This window comes from Panthera uncia, chromosome A2, assembly GCF_023721935.1.
Source record: "Panthera uncia isolate 11264 chromosome A2, Puncia_PCG_1.0, whole genome shotgun sequence".
Taxonomy (NCBI): Eukaryota; Metazoa; Chordata; class Mammalia; order Carnivora; family Felidae; genus Panthera; species Panthera uncia.
The window spans coordinates 15369031-15385184 of record NC_064816.1 but is presented as its reverse complement, the minus strand read 5'-3'; the positions used below and the strand labels follow the sequence as shown (position 1 = coordinate 15385184).

Here is a 16154-nt window from a genome sequence, read left to right as displayed (position 1 = left end):
CAGGGCCTGGCGAGGCGGGATCCCTGCCCTCTGGGTGGTGGCCCAAGCACAGGGCCCCTCCCCACTCCTCTGTCTGTCCCTCATCCAGGTGAGAGGCTGAAAGGCCAAGAGGACAGCCTGGCCTCTGCAGTGGACGCCACCACCGAGCAAGAGGCCTGTGACTCTGACTGAGGCACGCCATGTCCCCTTGCCCCTGTCGGGCCTGTCCTGTGGGTGGGTGGTCTCGGGCAAGGGTGGGGCTGGGCTTGCTGTTACCTCCAGAGCCAAACCGCCCCGTCAGCCTGAAACCCCCGCCGTGGGGTGAGGTCAGCTCCTTGTCTCCTGAGTGGTCCCCGTCACCCCGACAGGGGCAGAGCTGACAGCAACCCTGTGGGCTTGCTGTGTCTGTACATATGTGTGTATTTTGAACTTTCTTTTATCTCTAGAAATAGAAACAAGCAGACCTGTATGTGCGCCAGAAACCTGTCAATATTTTCTGAGTCCTTGGGGCGCTGTGGGTTTGGGCCCCAGGGCAAAGCAGAGGTGAAGCTTAGTATGAGTAAGTGCTGTGTTGGGCTGAGCATGTTGAGGCTGGAGGGGTGCAAAAGGCCCAGGCCTGACCTTCTGAGTCCAGAAGGTAGTCGTGTCAAAACCCACAGGTGACAGAGACCGAGTCTGAGAGAAGCCTTGCGGGCCTGGGCCTCACAGCAGTCTGTGGGACAGCGTGGAGGGGCTCCCACCCTGGTCCTCTGTGGACCCCCTCACAGTGTGAGAGAGGCTGGGGGTGTGGAGAGGGTGCACTGTGCCTGGCAAGGCTCCATTCTGGGCCGCTCCAGATTCCAGGCCCCTGGTGCTGGTCTCTCTCACCCTGTACAACCCCAAGCAGCCCTTCTCCCCACAACACAGTCAGAGCTAGACTGTGGCTTCTCTGGGACAGGGCCCCTGTATTGGGGAGGGTGGCTCATATAGACTAGGGTATCATAGCTTTGGTTTTGAGTGTGGTCATGGACCCTGGGTCCCCAGGGTCCTGGCATTAGGACCGTGACCCTTCTCTGGAGCTGACTCTCCAGAGTGACTGGCTGGCCACAACTCCCGAGTCCAAGTACCTGTGGCCAGCTGGAATTTCATGACCAGAATGATTACACTCTTGAGTCTCCTTCAGGGTTTCCCCTTGAGCCTCCCACCCCCGCCCTGTGTCATTCCAGGGTGTCGTCCCCTCTGTGCTCAGTCGGAGGAACACATTGGCCTGGCTCTGGCAGACAGTGCCGAGGACCCCAGGTCATAGTGGTGGAGTGAGTGTGTGCACACAGAGACCAGCATGCTCATACAAAAAAGTAAATGCTTTCAGCTAAAAGTATGCAATTACCCGAGGAAGGTAATTTGTGCAGAAAGGGAGCAGAAACTTGCAGGGATGATAGGGCTAAAGTGGCAGGTGGCTGGCTGAGCAGTGGGCAACCCAGCACTCTGGTTCCCACACCAGTGGGGGTTAGACATGCCCACAGGTGTCAGGTCTAAAGCCACACTCCTTCTGCATAGCAGCGTCTGGAGCTGGGCTTCCCTTCCTGGGAGTAAAGGATAAGAAGGTGTCCCCGGCCCAGGACTGCTGTAGGAAGTGGGGTGCTCGTCCGTGACAGTGTGAGACTCACACGTGGTGACTGGCGGCTAGCTTCCCACTAGGACTAGAGTGTGGCCAGCCCCACAGAACAAGAGCCCCGAGTGCTGATGAGAAGTTTCCTTCTGCATTTACAGCTCTCTTTGCCTATAGAAGACTGCCAGGCAGAGAGAGAGAGAACAAAAACCATCACACACGATGGGCACTTAGACTCACATTACAAAATGTGTGAGAAAATCCAACACCTTGAAGAATGGCTACCATCCCAACATGTGGAAGAATTTACACCCAAGGAAGCTGAAACAGTTACATCCTAACAGGCTTTTAAAATGAGTGTTTGTTTTATTACCACAGAGATAAAAGAGGGACTGAGCCCCATGTCTCAGGAACAGGGATTAGGCATGAGGGAGATCTGTTTAGAAATCTTGGAAACAAAGAATGTTTATGAAAATAAGCAGCGCGTACACACACACACACACACACACACACACACACTCAGCAACTCACTGGAGGAACTAAATAATAACAAAGAAGGAATTGATAAATAGGAAGGGAAAGCTGAAGCTCCAAAAGGTGGCAGAGAGAGAAAAAGAAGAGAGAAAGAAGAGAGAGAGGGCGGTTGAGAACCTTGACGTACTGCTCGATGGCCTTTAGTGGACAGGAGATGGAGAAAAGAAACCTGGAGACAGAAGGTACTTGAAGAAGGAATGGCTGACCACGTCGGTTTCTGGCATCACAGTAGAATAGTTGCCTGAACTGATCCTCCCTTTGCAAACAGCTAAAAACACTAGGGAAATAAGTCATTACAACAAATACTTTTTAAATGCATCATTGATCTGGCAAGAAAGTCAAGAACACTCAAGCAAGAAGGTAAGAGAAGCAGCAGAATGCTGAAGCCTGACCTTTGCCTTGAAGATATGTAACAAACCAGGTGAAACCAGTCTTGGTTTTTGGGGTCCTCGGTGCCTGGGGCTAAGATAACGCAATGCCTATGCATAATGAGGGGCCTGGTAGGAGAGCCCTCCAGAAAGCTGGGGCCCCCAAGGGCACTCCCTCTGAACGAATAATAAATCTGCTGTCTTGGCATCCCAAAGGAAAACTGAACCTTGCCACTGACTGAACTGGAAAAAGGTCTCCCTTGAGAACTGAGCTGGCCCTCGTATGGGTTTGCTCATGAGAAACCTCCAGCCAAGAATATAAATGGCTCCAGAATGTGGTGGTCTCAGATGCTTGATAGAAATGCAAATCCTACCTGAATGAACCTTGATTCATTGCAGTCCTTAACGAACGCCTGTTGATAAAGTTCAGGAAAAGTGAGCAGCTTCTGGAAAAGGTCACCCACCAAATCTACTAGGCAACAAGGCACAAGGAGCAAAGGACGTGGGCAAGGATGTGGTAGAATCAGACTTGCAAAGGATTCATACATTAGAATGACCAGGTAGACGATTTAAATGTTTAAAAACGATGCAAGAATTAAAAGACAGGCCTGAAAATAGGAACCTATTTGCCAAAAACCAAAGTGATGTTCTGGAAATAAAAATTATTATAGCAGTTAAAAGCCCTGGATCTGTGAGTTAGAACTAAAGAAGCGGTTCATGTACAGGAAGCTAGGCCTGAAGAGGTCCTCCAGAATGTAGCAGGATAAACAGATTGATAAAACCTAAAACAAGAAGCTAAGAGAGATGGAGGACAGAGTAGGAAGAGCCGACATGATGTGTGATCGGAGTCCCAGGAGAGGAAAAAAAGACAAAAATGGGGTGGAGGAAACACTTTTTTTAAATGACTGAACTTTTCAAAATCACCAATCCACAGATTCAGCGAGGCCAGCAAATCTCAAGCAGGGCAGAAAAAAGAAACCAACACTGAGATGTCCCATCTCTTGATGTGGATGGTGATTAATTAGGTATATTCACTTTATGACTATTCGTCGAACCACACACATATGATCTGTATGCTTTTTGTATGTGTGTTAAAGCTCAGTAGGCACGTTTACTTAAAATGTTTTCTTGGATCAATCCTCCATCACTGTATACAAATTACAATCAAAACCCAGTGGCTTGAAACAAACCTTTACTACTGGATGGTTTCGAATGCAGGAGTAGCTCACCTGGGTAGTTCCAGCTTGGGATCTCTTTGAGGTTGCAGTCAAGACATCCCCCAGAGCTGTAGCCACCCAAAAGTTTGGCCGAGGCTGGGGGGTGAGGCTTCCGTGATGGCTTCCACTCCCAGGAAGGCTCATGGAAGCATGCCGTGTGCACAAGTCCTTGCCACATGGATCTCTCTGGCAGGCTTGCCTGCGTGTTTGCGTCCTGTGGCAACTGGTTTTCCCCAGAATGAGCGAGCCAAGACAGAGGCAAGTGGAAGCTTTAGAGCCTTTTATGACCTGGTCTTGGAAGTGATGTGCTGCCACATTATATTGTGAGGAGCAAGTCACTACATCCAGACCACACTCAAAGGAGAATTAGTTCCACCTCTGGAAGGGAGGTCTAAGGATTTGTGGATGTATTTTAAAACCACTGCATACCCAGACACAGTGCAATAAGTTGGCAGAATGAAAAGAGCAGAAATGATGTTAAAATTAGAAAAGATTTATTCCCTTTTAATGAGCAAGACAGCAGATGTCTCAATCACAACCAGTGTTAACTGGGGAGATACCTTCTGGTATCAGTGTTAACTGGACGAAAAGAAATTGTCAACTTAAAATTCTATACCCAGAGAAAATATCTTACAAGTACAAGATAGTTGCAGACAAGCAAGCCCAGAGCATCTATTACCAGCAGACCCTCATGAAAAAAAAAAAAAAATTGATTTTGGGGGTAATGAAAATATTCTACAGTGGATTATGGTGGTTGCACACATCTGGAAATACGCTAACAGCCATTGAATTATACACTATCAATGGGCAAATTGTATGAGGTGTATATTATATCCAAGCTGTTGTTAAAAAATTAAATAGGGGTGCCTGGGCAGCTCAGGCAGTTAATCGTCCAACTTCAGCTCAGGTCATGATTTTGTGGTCTGTGAGTTTGAGCCCCATGTTGGGCTTTATGCTGACATCTCAGAGCCTGGAGCCTGCTTCTGATTCTGGGTGCCCCACTCTCTCTGCCTCTCCCCTGCTCATGCTCTCTCTCTCTCAAAAATGAATAAATGTTAAAAAAAAAAAACTAAAAATGAAAAAAAAAAGCATGCTAAAAAAAAAAAAAAAAAGTTCTACAGGATGTCTTCAGATTGAAATGAGACTGGATCCCAGATGGAAAATCTGAGCTAGAAGTAGGAACAAAGAGAAGGTGGAACTCTAAATAGGTTATAAAATGAGAATGTTCCATGGAATGAAAGTAAGACAAGGGCTACGAGAACATGTAACAGCAGTGGTAGGTACATACTCTTGATTGGAATTACAGCTCTCTACAAAGCTCACGGGTGAAGAGACAAAAGACTCAGACTCTGCTACACAGGCAGGCTGACATTTCTGCGGTGACCCTAACAATAGAAAAAGAGTGTACCACTTCCAAAGCAGTTGTAAAAAAAACAAAACAAACAAACAAACAAAAAACTACCCAAAAGAAGGCAAAGAGAGAAAAGTGGGACAAGTAAATTAATCCAAAATACATCAGTGTACTAAACCACCTTATTTTTTTTTAAACTCAGTCTGATGCTGTTTAAAAAATAAAGCTTAAATCCAAACCTAAACTCAAAGAAAGATGGAAAGTGAAGGGATTAGAAAAGCTCTATCAAGCCCAGAACCGACAAAGGTAGCTGGGGTAACCTCAGACGGGGAGACATTCGGACAGAAGTGGTATTAGCTATGTGAATGTGCTTTGCAGCGCTGGGGCTGTCACTTGCCGCCCAAAGGGTGCGACCACTTTGGAGAAGCGGAACACGTGTACAAGCTGTGAGCATCAATTCCAGAAGTAGTGTTCTCGGGGACCTTGGCACGGGTGTGACGCTTGCAGGAGCGTCATTCATCACAGCGCATGTGCACACATCCACCACATTGAAACACACGTGTAATAAGCTGTGATTCGTCCGGCGGAAGACTCTGGCAATGAAGTGAGCTACAGCCACATGCGATGTCATGTCCCAGAAGAAAGGGAGTATGAGCCACTTCTGTGGTGTTACATAACAGGCAGTGAAACAATACACTCTCTAAGGATACGCGTACGGAGGGTAAAGTGGGTGCAGAAAAGCAAGGTGACAGTTCTCAACACTAGGCTTGCAGTTTACTCCGGGAAGGAGCCCTCTGAGGTATTGATAACGTTCTTTAACTTGGCTTGAGTGGCAGGAATTCGTTTTATTCTCTATCCATTCATTTTATATACTTTCTTGGTATATATTCTGTATGTCACATGCATACTTGTTTAAGGAGAGAGGTCTCCAGAATTCACAACCAAATTACTCGGGAAGTGTGAAATGGAATCCAGGGGACATATGACATACATTCATTTTTTATTTTTTTAGAGAGAGAGAGGGACAGAGTGTGATCAGAGGAGGGGCAGAGGGAGAGGGAGACACAGAATTGGAAGCAGGCTCCAGGTTCTGAGCTGTCAGCACAGAGCCGGACGCGGGGCTTGAACTCGTGAACTGCAAGATCAGTCAGACGCTTAACTGACTGAGTCACCCAGGCACCCCAATTTTTTTCTTTTTTTAAGTAGGCTCCATGCCCAGCTTGGAGCCCAGTAAGGGGCTTGAACTCCCTCTGAGATCAAGACCTGAGCTGAGATCAAGGGTCGAACGCTCAACCGCCTGAGCCACGCAGGCACCCCTGAAGTGCAATTTTTTAATGACCACGTCTGCAATTTCACTACAATGGTCTGGGTTAGAACACTGGGGGTAAAAAGAAAAATCATACAAGCACACGGAAGATAAAACAACCTATGAATGAATGCATTCTGTTTTCATCAGTGGTAGATACTACAAGACAACATTTTCCTGAGTGCTGAGGAAGCAAATGTCCATCTGCTTAATTATCGGACATAGCACCAGACAGACATTTTTGGGCTTCCGATACCAAGTGTTTACTCTGCACAGATCTTTGCTGGAAGAACTCGAAAGGAACGCTCTGTAGTGAGAGGAAGCATGGTAGGAGCTGGGAGAGCAGGAGAGAATCGGGACTACATCTGGTGGACGCTCACAAACAGGATCTTCAGCCAGGAGGCTTTGCTGTTCTTGTGTTAAGTCCATGGGGATGCGGTGGCTCCAGGGACATGGTTCCCCGTTGTCTCCCCAGCTGCCGTCCTTAGCTCCCCTAGGAGCTTTGCGCCACCGGGTTGCAACTACGGGCAGGAGGGGGAAGGGCAAGGGGCAAGCCAACTAAGGAAACTGTGGCTTCAAGCCCAGTCCACCAGGCTCGCCTTCACATCCACCAGCCATTACCATGTCCGATCCAGCCCGAACTGCAGACATGTGGGGAGTAAGGATATTTTAAGCTGGGCACATTGCCACCGTGATTGGAATTGAGGTTCCATGAGAAAAGAAGGGTAGAAAGAGTCCTGGGAAGGCAGCCAGCAGTGCCTGCCACAGGATGCAGGAAGAAGTGGTAAGCAAAGAAACTGGTAAACATTGCAAAAATCAATAATTGACTAACCTCCAGCAAGACTGACAAAGACACAAGTTACGAATATTCAGAAGGCAGCAAGGCTGTCACTACCGACCCCATAGACCTCAAAGAGACAATAAGGGGATACTGTAAATATCCACATCAATTTGAAAAGTTGCTGAAATGGACCAATTCCTTGAAAAGCACAAACTACCACAGCTCACCCAAGACGAAATAATTTGCATAGCTCTATACTAAGGATATTGAATTCCTGACTTAAAAAAACCCTGTAATCAAGATGGTGGTGTTGGTGGAAAGATAGGCACAGAGAACAGTGGGAAAGAGTAGGGAACTCAAGTAGCCCCAAACAAGTAACAGCCGACTGATTTGCTTTTTTTTTTTTTTTTAAGTTTAGTTATTTTGAGAGAGCATGTGTGCTCGGGGGAGGGGCAGAAAGAGAGGGAGAGAGAGAATCCCAAGCAGGCTCTGCACTGTCAGCATGGAGCCCCACATGGGGCTCGAACCCAGGAACCGTGAGATCATGACCCGAGCCGAAGTCAGATGCTTAACGGCTGAGCCACCCAGATGCCCCACTAATTTTTAACAGAGGTGCAAAACGAGCTCAGTAGAGGCAAGATACTCTTCAGCAAATGGTGCTGGAGCGATTGGATCCCCACATGCCGAAGAAAGCCCCAACCTAAAGCCCAATTGTTATTCTTAAAAGCGTAGGTTCCAAAACTTAAAGTGGATCATAGGTGTAAACATAAAATGTAAAACTATGAAAGCTTTTAGGAGAAAACATTCAGGACCTAGAGCTCGGTGAAGAGTTCTTAGACACGAGACCCAGAAGCGCATTCATGAAGAAAAAAAATCGAAATTTGATTTAACTGAAACAGAAAGCTTTTATTTCAACAAAATCTGTTAAGGGGTGCCTGCGTGGCTCAGTCGGTTAAGCATCCGACTCCAGGTCAGGTCATGATCTCATGGATTGTGGGGTCGAGCCCTGCGTCGGGCTCTGAGCTGACAGCTCAGAGCCCGGAGCCTGCTTCACATTCTGTGTCTCCCTCTCTCTCTGCCCCTCTGTCCTTGTGCTCTCTTTCTCCCTCTCTCTCTCAAAAATAAATAAAAACTTTAAAAAAAATGTTAAGAGAATGAAAAGCTGCAGACTAAATTGCAGACCTGATATCTGATAAAGGACTCCTATCTGGAATATATAAGGAACTCTCACAACAGAAGGAAGGAAGAGGGTATATAAATGGCAGATAAGCACAGGAGAGCATCATTGGCCATTAAGGAAAAATGCAAATGAAGGCCATGATGAGCCATCATCACACACCTGTTAGGATAGCTTAACTAAAAAAGAGTGCTGGGGCGCCTGGGTGGCTCAGCCGAATAAGCGTCCCACTCTTGGTTTCACTCAGGTCATGATCCCAGAGTTGTGCGATCGAGCACAACATCAGCAAGGTTCCAAAAAGAGTGCTGATACCAAATGCTGACAAGGATTTGTAGAGAAGCTGAATCTTTCGTACATTGGTGGTGGCACTGTAAATGGTACAGTTACTCTGGAAAACAGTTTGGCAGTTTCTTAAGAAACTAACATACACTTTCTGTGTAACCCAGTAACCACGCTCCCCGCCTGGGCATTTATTCCAGAGAAATAAAGCCTGTCCACACAAATGTTCGTAACAGCTTTATTTATAATCACTGAAAGCTAGGAAAAAGCCAAATCTCACAAGTATTATTGGCTTATTGAATGCTAGATTATTTGAATTTGTTGTCCATCCAGGATATGTCACTTAAAAACAAACAACAACGAAAAAAAACCAGCCCAGATCTCCAGTTTAATGGAGGTTTCCAAGTCATCAGATGAAGATCGAGGTCTTAGTATAACTCCCCATCCTTCATTTTGGAATTAAAATATTACAAAAAAATGGGTGAAATAAGGATATGTGGTAATACATTTCTGACCTACGGCGGTGGATGAAGGCATTACTTCACTTGGTCCTGTACTTCGGGGAGTAACGGAATGGAAAATTAAGTAAGTTTTTATTCTATGAAAAAAACAAATTAACCAACCACAAAATGTCCTGGTGCCTGGTTAAACTGGTGCATCCATACCATGGAATACTACTCAGCAGTAAAAAAGGAACAACAAACTTAATAAAAGTGAGTGGCTTGGATGAATCTCGGGGGCATTAATGCTGAGTAAAATATACATATATGCATCTATCTTATACATATAAAAATCACATGCTGTACAATTCCCTATCTATAATATTCTTGAAGTGACAAAATCCTACACATAGGGAACAGATTTGTGGGTGCAGGGGTTTAGGAATGGTAAGGGGCAAGCATGGCTGTATATGACAGGGTAGCTTGAGAGAGTTCCTAGTGGTGATAGAATAGTTCTTGGTTGCACTGGTGATTATGCAAATCTATATATGTGGTAAAATGGGATGGAACTGTACATATACCTGCCAATGTCAGATTCCTGGTTTTGGTTTTGACATTATGCTACAGCTTCAGAAGATGTAGCCATCAGGGGAGACTGGGTGAACAGTACACAGGACTGTGGTGTACTATCTTTTTAACTTCCTCTGAATTTATATTCTGTCTAAAAGTTTTAAGATGTCTTTAGTGGTGAACAAAGAAAATGGTAACACATGTTAATAAATTGTGTGATTTTTTTTTTTTTTTTTAAGAAGCACTTGAAAAATAAGACACAAGTTTTCTGGATCCACAGACTTGGTCATAGTGAATCTTGGCCTTGGTTGGAGGGGCAGGTTGGGGGCTCTCAGGCCCCAGCAGCCCCCGTATCACAGGGCTGAGGGAATGACAGGTGGCAGTGCCCACCTCTGTGGATGGAGGGAGCTCTGGTGTGCCCCTTGCTGCCCAGCTCATCAGGTACCTCCCCAGGACAGCCCTGACTGCCCTCCCAACACTTCATGTCCCTCCTGCTTGCAATCCTTAAGGACATCTGGCCGCTGGGTCATCTCTGGAGAGGTTATCGGGCCTGAGCTGCAACACCCCTTCCCCAGCAGAGGACAGGGGGATGAGGCCTGCTGGCCCAGAGACTCAGGCTTGGTGCCTCTAGGTAGGAAGGGCAGCAAGGGGATTGGGAGGAAGTTGGACCTGGGATTACAGGGATGGGTCCCCGGGGGCTGGTACAGGGCCTATACCACAGTGAGGAATAGCCGACGGGGTCAGAGAGAGGCACAGCCCCTCAAGTTACGAGGGAAGATTCTGCCTAGCCCAGCAGGCTGCAGTCAAGAGTGTGAAGGCACCCAGTTTGGGCAAATCTAGTTCTGTGGAGTTGGCCTGGCCTTGCGGCCAAATCCCCTGTTGGGGTTCCACACTGCTGCTCACCAGCACTGCTAGTGTTCACACTGCTGGGCTCTAGTGTGAGATGTCTGCTCGCCTTCATCCAGGCATCCTCTCCGCGGGGCTCTGAGCCATGTCCAGGACCTGCTGCAAGGCCGCCCACCCTATAGGATCTGGGGATTCAGATCTGCTCCCTGAGTAACCCGCCTGGTGCTGGACACTATTTCAGGGGCTGATTGTATGGCTGTGAATCCGATGATACCCTGTCCTCTAGGAGTTGACCTTCCTCCGGTGGTGGGAGCCAAACTCCCTCCCTTAGACCCGCCTGAAATTCCTCGCTTCCCCCAGAGCCCTCTGGCTAGACATTAGTGGGGCATCGTAAGTGGTGAGATCTGGGGCCTCAAGGGCCCCGCTATTCCACTCAGCCTGGAGACTGTGGGGACAAGTCTCCGGGCAGCCTTTATTTCCCCATCTTCACATGGCCACTGGGGGGCAGCAGAAGACATCAACCCGGGGCCCCTGAGAGGGAGTGTGGGTCAGCTCAGCCTGTTTTCCTGCTGCTCTGTGGGTCTTGTGTAATGCACATCTCGCCACCAGGGAAAGCAATCCTTCCTTTCCCACACGGCATATGTCATTTAAGTGACTGATGTCCAAGACGGTCCCAAGAGTGGTGCTCTGTCGACCTGAAGCCCAGAACTGTGGGGGCCCGCTAGGAGAACAGCACCCCAGGCCCCCAGTCCACACCAGCCTTACTCAGGTTCCAGGCACCAGGCACCACAGCTCTAGGGGCAGCACCAGCCCTGTCAGGTCTCAGGCAGCCTCATTCCTCCTGGGGAAGGGTCTGCACCTGTGTGAGGTCCGTATGTACAGAATACCCAGGGATGTGGACCCTGTATAGTCTGGCTGGGAAAGGGACTCGCCTGGAAGGAAGGTCAGGGTCCCTTAGCCCCTGGGCCAGACCTCACATGGCATCCTCTGCCATCTTCTGAGCCGGTCCTGAGCATCTCTTGTTTGAAGCCAAGCTCCCAAGATGCCTGTCTTTGTCCCAGGGGCCATCCGGGCAGCACAGCCCTCACCTGATGGGCCTGGGTGGGCAGAAGTGAGCAACCCACAGAACGGGGTGCATGTGCGTGCTAGGTCCTAAGGCTGCTTCCCTCCCCGGCTCAGGCCTGGCCTCAGGGCCTCTGGCAGCTGTGGGCTGGGCAGGGGTGTCCAGGCAGAGTTTCCCGGCCAGCCTGCCCCTTCTCTATGTATTTACTGGTTTTCTTTAAATGTTCCCATTACTCAGGCCTCTGGTCGGCACTGAGACAGAAATAAATCCCACAAGGCAGCCCAGCCAGAAGCTGGGAATCCAATTCCCCATCAAAGGCCGGAAGAGGCCCCTATGCAGAGCATGCCAGACCACAGTGGCCCACACACTCCACATGGCCACGAACACAGCCACGCACACCCCCCCATGCACACACACGTGCGTGCATTCACACACATATACCCCTACATGCACACACAGACACCCGCATGTCCCCCGTGCACTCAGATTGGCCTCATGCCTTCACACTTACCCTATTCAAACAGACTGACCTCACACACACATATGCATTCACATGTACAGCCCCACATTGCAGACTCAGTCCAGGTACGTGCTCCCTGACAGCTGGGCTCACACTCAGTTGTGACCGCACACTCTGGGGTCACAAACTGAGTCATCAAGGTGCCGGTAGGCAGGTAAGTGGGGAGGGTGCAGAGGGCAGGAGGATGGGCACCCGTGTGTGGCGCTGGAGGAGAGCAGCCTCATGGGAGCACAGGCCCAAGGCTGCCAGGGCTTCTGAATTTTTAAGAGAAACTGAAAAGCTGAATTTTTATGTGAAATATCCTGATTTTTAAATGTTGGCTCAAGACGTTGAAAATATTGTAGGGGCCAAACCAAACACGTCTCTGGGCCAAATTCCACCCACAGGCGGCGTTCTCAGACCACAGGTCCACACAGACACACACACACAAACAGACACACATGTATACACAGACATACACACAAATACAAATAAACACACAATACAGCCACGCAAATGGACACACACACACACACACACACACACAGATAGATATCGTTTATATACAGATAGAACCACAAATTGACAATACAATTAAGACACAGCAGACACATATGGCTAGGCACATATATGAACAGGCACACACGTTTATAAATATACATACATAAATACTAATAAATAGACACATACTAATATGCACACACAAATACAAATAAACATAGACCCACACAAATATGTACACACATAACAGCCCCACAGCACATCCCTCTATCGCTGATGGTGAGCTCGTTGGGGGCACCCAGCTGGCCAGTGTGGCCTCTGGGCGGGGCCAGAGCGTGGTTCCCATCAAGGCTGTCCCTGGACTGATACATGCTGGGGTTGGACGGTTCCCAGGAGGGACCAGCTGCCTTGGGCTGCCAGGAGAGCACAGCACAGCGTGGGGAGCGGGAGAAGCAGGGGAAGGGCCTCAAATGCCAGCACCTGAAGCGTTTGCAGCCACAGGTGCTGGGTGGCCCCAGGCCGGCCCTCCCATGCCCGGAAGCCCATCCTCCCAGCCTCGCCTCGTCCCCTCCTCCTCCCCATTGGGAAGCAAAGCCAGCAGGAGCCCATGGGGGCTGCTCATCTGCACAGCTCCCCACCCCACCCCCAGCGGTTCCCTGGGAAGCTCACCTCTCTACCCCCACAAAGACTGCTGGGGGCCGGGGGGGCCTGAACAGGAGGCACATAATTAATGCAGTTGCCTCCCTTCCCCCCACAGTTGGAGAGCTGAGGCCAGAAGGGAAGGTTGGAATCTGGTCTTCTGCCTCTTCTGCCTCTTTTGCCTCTGAGACCCTGGCCCCCTTCCCCTCACCGCTCCACCGGCCCTCAGACAGAAGGAGCTGCCCAGAATCCACACCCACCATCTCTTGGCCCCCACTGCCTGCAGGACTGTGATATACCGAAGGAGGGAACCAGTCACTGGGGATATCCTGGCCTTGTGTCCTGGGGGCCCACTGAGGAGTGGGACTACTGAATCCACACAGGCCTGGAGACCTGGACAGGGGCCTGACCACAGAAGAGAAGCTGAGGCTCAGAGAGGGAAGGCAGCTTGCCCGGGATCACACAGCACACACCGGGAGCCAGCCAGGGTCCAGGCCCCTGCCTGGCTCTGGAGTCCCCTCCTCTGCCCGAGAGGAGGCTCTTCCGCCCCAGCCAAGGCTTGTTTCAGTTGGCCACGGTAGCCTCAGGCGGGGATCATTCTCCTGGAATCGGCTGAGGAGGCATGAGGTACAGGCAGCTGGACCCAGCCCAGCCTGTGTGCCGGAGCTGAGCAGCAAGCCCCACTGCTCCTGCCCCCCCACCCCCACCCCACCGACGGACCCCCACAGCCAGACCTCTTCCATGAACCAAGGCAGAGGAGGACCTTGTCAGACCCCCGGGCAGGGTCACGGCCCCTCACACGCCATCAGAGCAGGGCTGTGTCCCCTTAAGACCCTCTAGGGCAGGGTCGTGTCCCTTCTGAACTTCCAGAGAACTCAGTCCCCTTTCCCCTGTGTCTGTTCTGCCCCCTCCCACCTTCCCAGGGTGAGAGCAGAAGGATGTGGGCTCTCCCAGCCTGCCCGCTCCAGGTGGGCATGGGGGTCCCACTCCATCCTGGTTCTCAACAGGCTTGCAGGCTGAGGGTGAGCAGGGCCGTCTCTTTGGTGCCCCTGGACCCCTAGGCCCCACTCTGAGCCGGGAGCTATGGTCTCACCCAGCCTAGAGGCCTGGCCTTGTGTTCCAGGGGGCCCTAAGAGGGTACCTTCCAATGGTCTTCCGAGGTCCCTGTCCCAGTCTGGGCCGAAGGAACACAGGCCAGAGAGGGCAGGGCCTCTCCACACGCCCAGGACAGGTGGGAGCTGCAGGCAGCCTCGCTGGCCCAGCTCAGAGTCGATGGCAGCCCATGAGGTGCCAGCCGCTGTGGCCAAGGAGGCTGCAGAGCCGGGGTCTCAGTGCCCTCCTCCCTGCCTGCCTGCTCCCGGCTCGCCTGCTGTTTACGTGTTCCCTGCGGCTTGGCTGCGCCGGGAGGCCTTGAAGGGAGAAGTGACCACCTGGCTCCAGCCCCTGCTCAAGGAAAACAGGGTCCTGACTGCCTGCCAGGCCCACTGAGGGCTCCCACTTCCTCTGCCAACACCTGGATGGCCCAGGCGCTGCTCAAGGGCCTCTCTGAGTGGGAAGCCCGGCCCTGGCCCAGGGGCTCTGGGTCTGAGAGAGGAGGGTCCTGGCCTAGGGGCTTGGACGGGTATAAGGTCTAGTCTGGTCCTGGACATCCCAGAAATGGTTCCCAGTCTAAAGGGGAAGGCCTGGCTCTGTCCTGGGGTAGGGGTGTGGGGGTATATAGTCTGAGGAGCACAGCCCTGTCCTGTGGGTATCTCACCTGAAGTGAGCACAGCCTTGTCCTGGGGTGGAGGTCCCTGGTCTGTAGGAAGAGACTAAACCCTGTCCTAGAGGGAATCCAATCTGAAAGAGGAGGCTCAGCTCTGTTCTGGGGCATGCCTAGTCTGAGGGGGAAGACACAGCCCTGGCCTAGGGATACCCAGTCTGAATGTTTCAGGGTGAGGGGGCCTCATGGACTCTATTTCAGAGCCTCCCCAGGAGGAGTCTGGGCTAGACGGTGGGGCCCCAGGGCCCAGCCCACTAGAGGCCTCAGTGCCTGCCTGCGGGGTGGGTGGGACGAGTTTCCCAGAAAGCCCAGTGGTCCAGAGGTCCCATAGCTCTGAGCCCTGAAGAGGGGCATCACACGGACACCCCTGGGAAGGGGATGGGGATTCTCTTCTGCTTGGGCCTCCTCCCAGCCAGCACCTCATCCAGGGTGCTTCTGGCCTGCCACCTGCCTCCCACAAGGCTGCCTGTCCCCTGACCCCTAACTTCCTCCGGCCTCTCCACTGATGCACTCTTCTAAATGTGGCTCAGACCTTGTTGCTCTCCCTGTATGATTTCCAGTGGCGCCCGGTGTTCACGGGAGTCCTCGATGCTTAAACTGGCTCAGGTCCTGGCCTGTGCGTCTCCCGCCATTCCAAGCACATGACACCACATGGTGCTCCAGGCGTGTGCCAGGCCTTGGGCAGTTGTTTGCCCTGCCCACCATCTAGAAGGACAGGCAGGGCCGGGCCTGAGGCTGCCCAGAGCACACCTGTGCCACCCGCTGCCCCAGTGAGTTTGCGGTCCCTCCCCCGTGACCCCTCACCCAGCCCCCCGTGGTGGCGGTGCCGTTAGAGTTGGGAGCGCCTTCCAGACGCTGAGTCCATGGAGCAGAACAAACAGGTGGCGCTGGGCTGAAGGAAGGGCCAGGCAGGGGTGCTGGCCTGTGTAAGCCCAGAGTCGGGCAGGGCTGCCTTCGGAATGGAGAAAGAAGCTTGTGCTGGTCAGAGCACGGGATGGACACTCAGCTGGGTCAGTTCTCAAGGAGGTCATTCTGGGGCCCAGGACTGGGCAGTGCAGGGGCCAAGGGGGCAAGGAATGTAGTGGATGGGTGACGGAGGGGGATGCTCAGCGACGGCCTCGGATGCACAGGGAGTGGACGTGCCGGGTCCTGCAGGTCCTCAGCCCAGCCAGACCTGTGGGCTGTCCCCAGGCTCCCCCACAGCTCCCAGGCCAGAGCAGAGGCCGCAGCTCACACTTCAGTTGATGGCCTCGG

The 16154-nt window shown here is 51.4% G+C and overlaps 1 protein-coding gene across 2 annotated transcripts in view; it reads left to right on the top strand.

Annotated features, from left to right (window-relative positions):
* The window catches only part of CCDC12 (coiled-coil domain containing 12), a 59280-nt gene extending 53685 nt beyond the window's left edge, over positions 1–5595 (top strand). For both annotated transcript variants that reach the window (XM_049640354.1, XM_049640355.1), the window contains exon 7: positions 89–5595. In XM_049640354.1, coding sequence (XP_049496311.1) covers positions 89–171 — 83 coding nt within the window. In that variant the 3' untranslated portion in view covers positions 172–5595. The remainder of the gene's footprint in view (positions 1–88) is intronic.
* The last annotated feature ends 10559 nt before the right edge of the window (positions 5596–16154 follow it).